Source organism: Chaetodon auriga, chromosome 17 (assembly GCF_051107435.1).
Source record: "Chaetodon auriga isolate fChaAug3 chromosome 17, fChaAug3.hap1, whole genome shotgun sequence".
In the NCBI taxonomy this organism is placed as follows: domain Eukaryota; kingdom Metazoa; phylum Chordata; class Actinopteri; order Chaetodontiformes; family Chaetodontidae; genus Chaetodon; species Chaetodon auriga.
The window spans coordinates 8,705,220-8,717,810 of NC_135090.1; the positions used below are offsets into that span (position 1 = coordinate 8,705,220).

General features: G+C 42.2%; 1 protein-coding gene across 1 annotated transcript in view; it reads left to right on the forward strand.

Moving 5' to 3' along the window:
• The window catches only part of csmd2 (CUB and Sushi multiple domains 2), a 224,963-nt gene that overhangs the window by 125,349 nt on the left and 87,023 nt on the right, over positions 1–12,591 (forward strand). The window contains exons 13-19 of the mRNA XM_076753709.1: positions 125–307; positions 3,526–3,716; positions 3,998–4,133; positions 6,713–6,907; positions 9,154–9,292; positions 11,195–11,382; positions 12,104–12,292. Coding sequence (XP_076609824.1) covers positions 125–307; positions 3,526–3,716; positions 3,998–4,133; positions 6,713–6,907; positions 9,154–9,292; positions 11,195–11,382; positions 12,104–12,292 — 1,221 coding nt within the window. The remainder of the gene's footprint in view (positions 1–124; positions 308–3,525; positions 3,717–3,997; positions 4,134–6,712; positions 6,908–9,153; positions 9,293–11,194; positions 11,383–12,103; positions 12,293–12,591) is intronic.

Genomic DNA, 12,591 nt, shown 5'->3' on the forward strand with positions numbered 1-12,591 from the left:
GCAGAAGCAGGCCTCTGTGTGTATAACCTGCATTGATGTTTCTCAGCTTAAGTAATTACTTACTATCAATGTCAGTTTTGCATGCTGAATGTTCTTGCCTTTGTCTTTATTTTTGCCTGCACAGAAATCGACCAAGGCAGTTGTGGAGATCCTGGAATCCCAGCTTACGGCAAACGGGAGGGGACAGGTTTTCGTCACGGGGACAGGCTCTACTTTGAGTGTCTGCCTGCCTTTGAGCTGGTGGGGAAGAAGAACATCACCTGTCAGAAGAACAACCAGTGGTCTGCTAAGAAACCCAGCTGCGTTTGTGAGTTCTTGGTTGCCTTATGCTAGACAGATTCTGCATGAGCACACGTGTGCATGCGTGGGTGCATATCAATATGGATGTTTATGGAGATGAGTGCAGGGAGGGCTGCATAATAAATGACCAGATTATCCCTACAGTTTGCCTAGCAGAGGCTGTGGATTTCAAAACAATAGGAGTGCTTATTAGTTAATTAACGCCGTGAAAGACAAACACACAGTGTGAGAGAGTAAGAGGGTGAGGGGGGGAAAGGAAAGCGAGCTGACCATGCAGATAATGCCCACTGTTGTATTATTGCGAGATAATAGGATGGACAAAAAGCTGCAGCATCCAGATAAACATCAGTGAGCTGAATGACACAGAGGTTGTTGGCACATGAGCCAATTTGGCCATTTAGCGCTGGTAAACATTGTTTATTTAGCTAACATTTAACAAACTATTTTAGTCATGTAGAGACAAACACAGTGTGCTTGTCTTTGTCACTGACATTGAGAATCTTAATCAGATGATGTATTCATTGTGACTGAGCACAGCGTTTGCCTTTTCCAAAACTACACAAATTCAAACTGACGGTCCTAAACCTCATCAACCCTTAGTTACTGTTGCTACCTTTGGCAACTCACTGACATCAATTCGTGTTTGGCAGCCTGCTGCACTGTAAACAATAGCTCGTAGTGTAATGGTGTAGGAAGGAAACACAGGAGAAGGAAGTTAGAAACAAATCACACGTGGATCAATATTACCAATATATATCAATATTGCTGTATTAAAAAGGCTAAGACTATCTTGGTTTCACATTTTGGTAATTGTATTCCCACAACTGGAGCTTTTTAAGGTCCTCTGTATATCTAAATCTCTATCTAATGTGCATTTTTGAGGGAAAGTGCAGTTTGTGCAACTGGAGCTGTCTCAGAGATCACCGTACAACCTTTCCATGTTTCTTCATTAACTCTAAACTGAAAAATCCTTAGCTGTTGTTGATGTTCGGCTTGCAATTAAATTTGAGGTTGTTGAAACGGAATTGTCTTCTCGTCCACACAATTGGGTATAACCCTCACCTTAAAAAGCCAACCTACATAAATGTAGTAAATTGAGTTTTTAGTGAAACATCCTCTGACAAATGAGATCCCTGCACCCAAAAGTCAGACCAATTAGCAGAGTGAGGAGAAAACTAAAATTCCCAAACCTTCTCAAAAACGATTTAAACCGTTTTCATAGCCCCACAAATTTATGTAGAAACCAGTTATAATTGACAGATGAGAGAATTGACAACATGCCCAGAACCCATGACAGCCCAGGAGTGGTCTGTTTGCCCCATCAGATGTAGATGTCTCAGTGGAGAGCGTTGTGAGTGCTGCCATTTTCATACAACTCCTTGCCCAAGCATATGCCTGTTTAGCCTTTCCAGACCGCCATGAACAAAGCAGAAACTGTGGGCTGGCTTTGTGTTACATCTGCCCAGTACATCAAGGTGTTGTGCTGTTGCCCTCTAAGCACATCAATTGGAGCAACTGGGATCAAGCGACAGCCTCAACGGTGGTCAGGGAGGGATGTGAGAGCATTCTTTATTTCATTGCCAATGCATTCCTTTCAGTTTGATTTTGATTGGAGACAATCATTTTTCTGGTTATATGTTGACAAAGTTTGAGAGGCTGGGGCCTCATTTCATGGCACAGGACTTACTTAAAGCGACCGTAAGAAACTTTCATTTTGTCATGTAGCTGTCAGTGACTGTGTGAGATTACTGTAATATGACGACAGTGAAACAAACTACACTTTGTTTCAGTGCCATCCATACACCCAGGTTACGTGTAAGCCTGCAACAAACAGCTTGATAATAACGATTTTGTTGAGAAAGCTATCAAGTTATCAACATTCCCCATATTACATACCCGTCCAGGAGGAAGAGGACCAATTCAGGATCAGTGCCATAAATAATTTTCTCCAATTTTACAGGGAATCGGACCTTTTGTTGGGCATTATGAACAACTGTATAGCCAATACATAAACTTCTCGCAGTACGTTTAATAAAATATTGTTGCTCGTGGTCACCTCGTCTTGTGCAATGGTGGGAAAATCGTACACCTCTGCTACAATAAGTCACAAACACCTTTTTGGTATATGATGTTATTGGCAACTTTCATCACATTCAGAAGTATTTCCTTTTCATTATATTCTTTTCCAATAAGCCCTTTGTAATCCTTTGACTGCTGAGTGTCTGTAAAACTCAGGAATTTGGGGAATTTTGCACAATTTCAATATAAAAACTGTACTTTTAAATAATGAGGGGGGGCACATACACATGGAAGAGGAATACTTGGTCTTGTGGCATGTTTTTATTAAAATATGCCCATTTAACTGAATTATAACTGAATATTCAGCAGCACACTCTTCCATCACATGTACAGATCATTTTTCAGCATCCCATTAAATAGGAATTCAGTAAAATTACAACCTCTCTGGACGCTCAGAGCGTTCTCCCAACACATGTGCAGCCCACACTACTGCCAACACCACTGCACTGTCAGAGCCAAGGGACTACAGGCTTTCAACAAAACTGCATTATATTACTGGAGTGAATACATTATTATATATTGATATGATATTTCGGTCAACCAGCAGACATTAGTGTAAAAGTACACAGTTCAGAACTTGTTAACATCTGCTAGCTTTTGCTGGCAGGCATGTGGGATCAATCTTGAGTGCTAATAGAAATTGTTGGTTTTTCTTCATTTATGTTCAAAGAGTTTTCAATTATGTCTGTGTATGCTAAGGTAAAATGTTTGCTTCTATCTGCGTATTACATGGTTAATACAGCCTGTCCAAATGACCCCAACATTTTCGTTTTTATTGCCCTTTTTGCCTTTTATTTCCCATAAATTCCCTCAAATTCCTGTTAATTACCTTGGAAAGTTATTGAATATTCTTAGATTTTGTGCTTGTACATAAGCCTAAGCGAACTGTCATTGTATAGCTAGGTGTGTTACAGCAACAATTCAACAAATTGGTGGTTGTAGTGGTGTCTTAAAACTCCCTCCCTGATCTGTTCCGTCTCTACGGTATTTGGGATGTTTGATAAAGTGTGTCACATCACACTGTCTCGTAGTCAGCTGAAGTAAATGGAGTTTTCCCCCATTTTCTGGCCTCCAACAATACTCATTTTATGTGGCTTTGTTTTATTTCTTTGTCTCTCTGTCCATCCCTCTTTATCACTCCTATAGTTTCCTGTTTCTTCAACTTTACCACTCCATCCGGGGTGCTGCTGTCTCCCAACTACCCCCAGGAGTACGGCAACAATATGCACTGTGTGTGGCTGATCATCACCAACCCCGAGAGCCGAATCAATCTGCACTTCAACGACCTCAGCATGGAGAAACAGTTTGATTTCCTCTCGATCAAGGATGGAGGAAAGGTACTGTTGAAATATAAGCTGTTGTCCCTGGTTACTTTGAATGGCTCTTTGTACAACTTCACCTATTGACTTATCTATCAGTCATTGTACATGGCAGTAGGAGAAGCAGCCTGTACAATCACATGCACGAACTACACAACCTGCCTGCCAGCCTCATTGGACATGCAGGTCATTTTATCTGTCTGCTTCCCTCTAGGAGCTGTTTACTCTCTGATTTCTCTGCCTTTTTAGTTCATGATGCCTTTGGTCTCGTCAGAAAATCTTTATCTGTTTTATGTCAGGCTGAGTCTCCTATCCTGGGTACCTTCTCCGGTGTTGTCCTGCCTCCTTCTATAACGACCAGTGCCCACGTGGCCCGACTGGAGTTCCTGACTGACCACACCTACACAGACAGAGGCTTTAACATCACATTTACAAGTAAGTATTGAATGTTACGTCAAAGGAGATAAAGGGAAGTCTTTAAAGCTTATCACAAAAGCCCACCATGGCTGGGTGTTTGTACATGTGTACAGTATGAGTGTTTGCATGCATGCAGTAGTCCCCATGAATCAGCTGCCATATATCTATGTGCCTTGTCTCCCACAGATCGCATAATCTCTTCCACCCATCAGCAACGCATTCCTTACACGCACACAGCCGCATAGAGAAACGACAAAAAAACCTGTCTTTATTGTCTAAATAGAGACTTGACATCTAAATAAAACCCAAACAAAGATGCAGCATCCTTACCTGACAGATACATTGCGGCAGTTCTCATTATAGTCTATTCTGGGTAGTTGCTGACTTCTGAGGAAATTCCAGATGGGTTTTATACTCTGACGCAGTACACGTTGGCTGCGTGCTGGTAAACCCATTTCATGCCTATACTGTACCGTGAGGGCTTGGCAGCAGGATTTTTGAATTCATTGCATATGCGCCATTGTGTAATGAGCCTGATCTTTGCATTCTTCCACATCCCAAAATAAATATCTCTGCACAGAGTGTCTAACCCTAACCCTACAAAGCCACAAAGCTGTTTCATAGATAGTTAAGGTGCCGCTGGGAGGTTTGTCTCAATAAGACTTGGCACTAAAATTAGCTGCAGTGACTCACTTTAATACAAGCAATAAAATGTTAGTTTTTTGCTTTTACAGTTTATTACTTTCATACAGTCTAGTTTGTACTTCAAGCGCTGGGTTTACCTCAGTAATATGTAGGCATTCATCTGCTTTAGAGCATATCATTAATATTTGCTGTAGTAATAAGTCAGGTAGTTAGTTCTTTCATTTATTGTGTGTTATTGTTTATTCATTTATGTACATACAAGTGCCAGGCCCACATGGACTTATGCTGTTACAGTGGTGAAACATCTGTCAGACAAGAACATAGCTTCTTATATATAATATCACAATGCAACATTGGCCACTTTTCTGCTCTGCAAGTAAAATCTGGCACAAGACAAGTGCCCTCCCTGAAACAAGTTTTTTTGTAATTATCCAACCTGAAGAACTCATCAGAAATAAAGGACATTTTACTCAAAAGTGTCGCCCTTAAATCATCCTATAATGAGCAGTGGAACATGAAATGGACTTCATCCTCAACCTTATCTCAATCTGTCTGTCTCTGTTGAGAATGGTAGTGTATGTGAATGTTACTGTGCACCCAAAGACATCTTTGACTTACTCTGTAGCTGTTCATTCGAAAGCCAGGTTCACCGACACGACCGTCTTTCCTTATACATCAAAAAACAATTTCAGCAGAGCATCGTAGATAAAATCTTACACACAGTATTAGTTTACTAACTTTTTTTTATTTGTGTGATCATTCCTGTCTGCTGTGATGGCTGGCAGTTAAAATCACAATATACTTCTAATAAGTCTGATCCTCTGCTTCTAGTTCTTAAAGCTGTTTCAGCTGTAGCTAAAATAAGACACCTCAGCCTGCCCCAAAATGCTTTTGGGCCCTGGCTCTAGCTCATTTGCAGACATGCCATCAACCCAGCCCAGGTGCCTCTGTGATGCCACAATGTGGACAACACATGGCGACTAATGCATTAATTAGCAAGTTAGATGAATAAATAAATAACCAATGCAGCGTGGTGAATGAATGTCAAGCGCAGTTAATTGAAGATGACGGTTAGTTCCTGAGAGCAGCGTCATCTAACTGCAGGACTGTTTTTAGGGGGTTGTGGGGCAGAGCGGACAACTTCCATCATTCATGTTAATTAAGGACATGCCAAACTGTATTGAGGGGATTTTTGGCACGTTAATAAATAAGATGATCATGATGGATGAGGTGTGGCTGGCACTCTGTTTGGGTCCAGCGGATACAGAGGAGGGATTCATCAGCACCTACACGTGTCAGCTGCCCCCGTGTGTTCAAGAGCGAGCACGAGAGAGTAAGTAAGAGAGATAGTGGCACAGGTGATGTATTTGTTTACATGCCTTGTTCCAGGGTTATGCCTCTTCTTGTGTGACTGCGTTCTACTCGCGGCCTTTCAAGCTGGTGCCTGCTTGAAGTTTCATTTCAATAAAGTTTTGAGGATGTGTGAAAGGAATTTTCCCTGTTTGTTTACAGCACTGTCATCTGGCGCTTATCTGCATACGGTGTGGTTTCCCACCCTCTGGAATCACTGCAGCAGGGAGAATCAATGTGACTCACTAAGTGAAACAAATTCCTTCTTGTTAAATGCTGGCATTGCTTAATGCTGACAGTAGGAAAAAAAAAGTTTTGTCTTGAAACTTGGGTAATTATTTTAAAATCTCCATGGAAATTAGCATCTTTGCAGAGACTGTGCAACACGTGAGAAGGATTAATACCAGCAGAAATACAGGTGATGTTTTCCTGTGTTTTAAACAAGATGACGCTTCATTTCTTCATTTGTTTTTAAAACCAAATATCTGTTTGTTTAGGGAAGCATTTGTCCTCACATGCTGTCATTTTATGTTATGCAACTGAGGGAACACTTATGTGTGCACCTTCACGCTGACCGTGTCCCCTCTCTTCATTTCCAATAGCATTTCGCCACAACGAGTGCCCAGACCCGGGTGTGCCAGTCAATGGAAAGCGCTTTGGTGAGAGCCTCCAGCTGGGCAGTTCCATCTCATTCTTGTGCGAGGAGGGCTTCGTTAAGACCCACGGCTCGCAAACCATCTCTTGCATTCTCAAGGATGGCAACGTGGTGTGGGATAATGCAGTTCCACGCTGTGAAGGTGAGTCAGGCAGTGGAGTGGTTAACAACAGGTTTTTGGATCTTTGTCATCTAACCTGAACGTTTTAGCTGCAACCTCCAACCAATGTTTTTTTCATTAGCTGGCATGAGGTGAAGCCTCGTGCAGGGGACACATATGGGTGCATGAATTATCATATTAACAAAATGAGTGGGATTTTTCCATATTTCTTTTCCAATATCACAGCCCGGGCAGTTATGTTTGAGCTGGCAGAGAAAGCTATGTGGCTCATAAAAATCCAGATATCAGCAGGCTCAGTATGCAGAGAATTGAAGTCATTAAGAGAAAGATGTGCATATCTTTATCTCTGAAAGCATTTGCCCTCAATGTTTGTCTTAATGTTGACTCATGTTGATAATGGAGCGTCACCTTATCTTAGGATTGTTAATGCAGAAATCAGACGACATGAATCTAGTCCGATTTTGAGACGATTTCGTCGTGACCGATGAGTCACCAGCAACAATCAGGTGTCTTTACCCCTTGTAGTGTGACATACTAAACGACCCGTCTTGCAGCCTCTGTTATGTCCCACGACACCCCACCACAAAGACTAGCATGTCAGAATCTTTTTGTCCTGACACGTCTGGTGTCTCCAGACACATCTCCCATGACATGTTCCTGAGCATTTACCAATCAGGTGATCTCTCCAGAGCGCAGTCAGGTAGCCATAATGAAGAGGAGGAGGAGGGATGCAGAGGTTGCTGCTGTCAGGTCGGACAACGACAGAGAGGAAAAGTTCATTGAGCTTTTGCAACAGTACCCCTGCCTGTTTGGCTTTTCCTTGAGGGAGTACCATGACCGAGTCGAAAAGGCAAATGTTGGCGAGAAATAGCGGACGCACTTCATCAGCCAGGCGAGAAGCTGGCTGTGCAGTCATAACATTATCCCTGGTTAACTAAGGGATTAGGGAACAAACGGAGGGCATATGCTTAGCATTACCAATTCCAGATTAAACGTTAAAGTAGCCTGACATCTGAACTTGTGCATCATCGTGAAATAAGACGTGCCATGATCAATCGGGGTCACACGTGTAGTCTTACAATGACCATGGTGAAAGACAAAAAAATGGTGTAGTCTGATCTCAGCATAAAAGACATAAGTGCATGGATTGCTGTTGATAAAAAGTAAGACAGGAAATCAGTCTAAAAACAGATTTGCTGCTTCTTTTGGGTTGCATTTATTCAATTTCATTTACAAGTGGTGCAGATATAATTGATTAATATCAATAACATTCTAAATTTAAATGTTATGGATCACTGAGATCTGTCTGAAGTTTGGGGATTGCAGGTGATGATGCAGACACTTTGTTCAAGAATGTGATGCTGCAGACCTGCTGTGCTCCCACACAGATTGCTGAACCATCCCTTTACCCCTCCCTAACTCAATATTAAATACACTATTTCCAGCAGACCAGAAAAGGCCAAAATAGCTGCTGGAGCTAAGATAAAGCTATGTGTTAACCAGCTGAGCTTCTTGGACACCAGCAGCATAGCACATAAAGCACAGACCTGGCTAGGCCTCTAAGGAGCCTAATCAGGTGCACTATTCATGATACGCAAAGGAGAAAGCATTATTAAAACATGTCACTTCCCCCTCTGTGCCACAGCAGCTTTGTATTCCTCTGAGACCATCTATCATACCCCTGCGTTTGTAGCGTAATGCGTTTTATAGATGTCCTTCAGTATGCTGAGTTGGCTGATTAAATCATTCCACTTCAAAGGGAGCGAGGAGCTCACGTTGTAACTAAGCCCTCCACTGTGCCTGTGTGTTCTGGTTAAGGATAGACATTTAAAGAGATGCACAGCAAAGTGAGTAGTAACAAAGATGAGGGTGCAGAGAGGTGCTGATGTGCTCAAGTGTCTTTTGTGCCAGCCATCAAAGTTGTTCCATTTCCTCTGTTTGATGGAGAAGACAGCAGCACCTTTGTAGGAGGGGTTTGATGACAGATTTAAAGGCGACAACAGAGGGGAGGCAACATACACATGCCCTTACACATGCACAGACACACGTGCAGTAACGAGGATGTTCCCAGAGAAACGGTTAACCTTGAAGTGAGCTGTCACCAATTTACATTAGATAGACCCTGGCAGTAAAAGAAATGGGATGAGCCCCGGCTGACGCATGAGATCATCCACGGACATTGTCATACATCAGCTGGGAAAGACATGCATAATTCAATCTCTTTCTGCTCTTTCCCTCCATCTTCATTTCTTCTCTCTCTCCGTTAGCCCCATGTGGAGGGGATCTGAAGGCTCCCAGTGGGATCATCCTCTCCCCTGGCTGGCCAGAACTCTATAAGGAGGCCCTTAACTGTGAGTGGATCATTGAGGCTCCTCCAGGCTACCCCATCAAGATCATCTTCGACAAGTGAGTCACGCAGATAGCAACGGCTGTTGCCTCACTGTTTTTTGTTTTCCTCAGAGAAAGCTTGTTTTCCTTCCATTTACCTTCTCACATTCAGCACATGCTCACATTTATCTGTCCACTCTCTATCATTTTTTTAAAATCTGCTCCTCTTCCCTTTGTGGCAGTAATGCAGTCAATCTAATGCACATCAGCGTGCACGCCCAGCTAAGCTAACAGCATATTTTATTTAGCAATGCTCATTAGTGCACATGTGATCCTTTCATTTGATAGCCCCGATCTTCTAGATCTATCCTATCTAACTAGATATCCTTACAGGTCACGCACACACACAAAGAAACTATTCGAAACCTGCAAGTTTGTAAATGTACATGCGTATGTAAGTGAAGATGCTCTGTCAAAGGGAACCGGAGAGATGTGAGAGGAGGTAATTTGCCCTGATGTTTGAGAGAGAGAAAGAGAGAGAGAGAGAGAGAGAGAGAGCGATAGTTGTAGGATCAAACGCTACATTAGCGTTTCACTAAGGCTCATCGTTGCGAGCCCATTTGATCCTAGTCTGTGCCACAATAGCACGGCATGCAAAATGAATACAACATAAATGTTTGTTGCTCTTTAATTTTTATGTAACATCAATAAAATATCACAAACGCTTCATTTGGATGACATGGTTCTGAAACTAAGCAATTTATTCATGGCTTTGAAGATGAAGTGGCTCTGGCACCAAAGACGGGAACACACAACAAGCAAGCGCACGCACACACACACACAGAGTACACAGCTGCACTTACCAAAGCGTGCCAAATATCTCAGGATTTTCTAAAACCTTCCTGGTTTCAGATTGTTGGTTAGAATACTCCAAGCTGGCATCCAGATATTTGTAACATTGGCCAAAACGTGTTTAAATTATTGTACAACTGAATAAGCTTCATTCACGCATCGCTCTTTTCACTTCGCATGGAGTCCGACTTTATGGATGTTAATTGAAGCCAAATGTCAATTTGTTAAAAACATATTTTTTAGAAACTTCACACTTCTTATCAGTTGGTCTTATAATTGGTTGATTATTATTATTATTATTATTAGAATTATTATTAAAGGTTCTGACTTTCAGTCAGTGTTGCCTGTTTACCCAAAAGCAGATGAGCCAATCTTGGGGGCCCAGAGCAAAAATGAGCAGTACACAGACCCTGTTTGTGACTTAATAAAATGCTAATTTATTCTGGAGTATGGCCGATGTAAGTTTTGACCGCAGGCTGTATCAAACATGGACGCGGTCCCCATGATGTCACACATAGGTTTCTGATGAGCCGATTTGAAGCTGATTGACAGTCAAACTCCCAGCGAGTCCAAAGAGGGCAAATATAATTTAGATAAATGAGTTCTATAAAAATTACCACCCCCCATACAGTTTTCACTAACAGGGAAATTGGCGCTAGAGACCAAAACTGTCTTTTTTGTGTCAGGCTGTAAACATGTTCCTTTCTTCTCTAAAGTGTGAGGAATTTGAGGAACTGCATTTTTTGGTTCTTCTGCGTTGGTTTCATTTTGCAGCTCAGAGGTTGCCTCTTTGTTTTCACACAGTGCCCCTCTGCAGGACAGGTAATAATGTAGAACCTGCCTTAAGACCCTTATCATTACAGTTGATATTCAGATTACATGGTGAATATTCCCAAACAAATCTGCAAAAAACAACAACTGACATACCAGTAAAATGTGACTGTCGGGTCTAGAGCTCGGCCCTCAGAGCAGCTGCTTTGAGGCACTTTGTCTGTCAACTTGACCTGATAATTGTCCTTGAAACTGAGATATTTTGTCGACTCGTTATTATGTGATGGCACATAATATGTTGTTTTTCTTGTATGTGAAGCATTAAAAGTCTTGTTCAACTTATTTCTCTGTCCTCAGGTTTCGCACAGAGGTCAACTATGATGTCCTTGAGGTGCGCGACGGACGTTTTCCCTCTTCACCTCTCATTGGTAGTTACCAGGGCACTCAGGTTCCCCAGTTCCTCATCAGCACCTCCAATTTCCTGTATCTCCTCTTCTCCACTGACAAGAGCCACTCTGACATCGGCTTCCGCATACGTTATGAAAGTAAGGGCTTAGAGCTTGGGAACACACAAAGTCAAACACCCAAAAGACAGAGGCTATTAAGGATGGTCTTGGTTACCAATGATTCACAGTAGAGACAGACCAAATCAGGAGACAGCAGCCATGAGCCTAGCTCACCGAGCTAGTCAAGGCTTTTTAGTTTGGGCTGTAAATACAATCTCTGCCGGCTCTCAATTTCACCATGAAGCCATTCTTATTAGAACACCTATAATTAGAAAGCAGATGGGGTAAGATTATTCTGCTAGATAACCCTGACTTGACACACACTGCCATGCTCAAGATCCCATAGACACACTCACATGCATGCACACACACACACAGTTTTGTCCCACACCATCTTCACTCATGCTGTAAATTCCTCATTTCTACCTGGGAGCTTCACACTGGTAACCTTTTGCCCTGTCTTTGTGGCAAATCTGTGCAAAGCCTCAATAATTCACTACGAGCGCTTCTTCGGCAGAAACTATGCAAGGTGGAGTGAGTGATGTGATGTGATGAAAGTTTTCATTGGTTTGCTCCCGTTGAAAAACGATGTTCAAGTAAATAATTTATCAGGATTACTTTGGGAATGCAAAGTGGCTTTTAACATTTGGAGACCTCCACTTGACCTATTGAAAACAGCCTCTAATCCTAATTACAGGTAGATTCCCAGTCCGTCTGTATGTGTGACCATGTGTCCTTTTTTTGTCCCCATCCTCTTCAGCCCTGCAGCTCCAGTCAGATCACTGCGTGGACCCTGGTATACCTGTCAACGGACAGCGGCACGGCAATGACTTCTACGTGGGCGCTTTGGTGACATTTAGCTGCGAGGCAGGGTACACGCTTAGTGACACAGAGCCATTAGAATGTGAACCCAATTTTCAGTGGAGCCGCCCCCTGCCTAGCTGTGATGGTACGTTCCACAATATTGACCTAGAAATGATTAGTCTCCTGCCAGATTTCCTCCTATTCATAAATGGGATTAAAGCCGAATTCATTGTTGCATGTTGCTCCAGACGAAACATGAGAAATCATCTTGAGCACTTTGCTTCACGTTGCATCACATTTAGATTGCTATATATTCTTGAGTTATTATAAAATCCATATAAGATGATAACATTTCTTTCAGCGACTCTTACTTTAGAGTTTAAAAGTTTCTGCCTCATTTCATCATAAATGTTTTATATGTACAGTGGTCAGCTTACCCTTTGA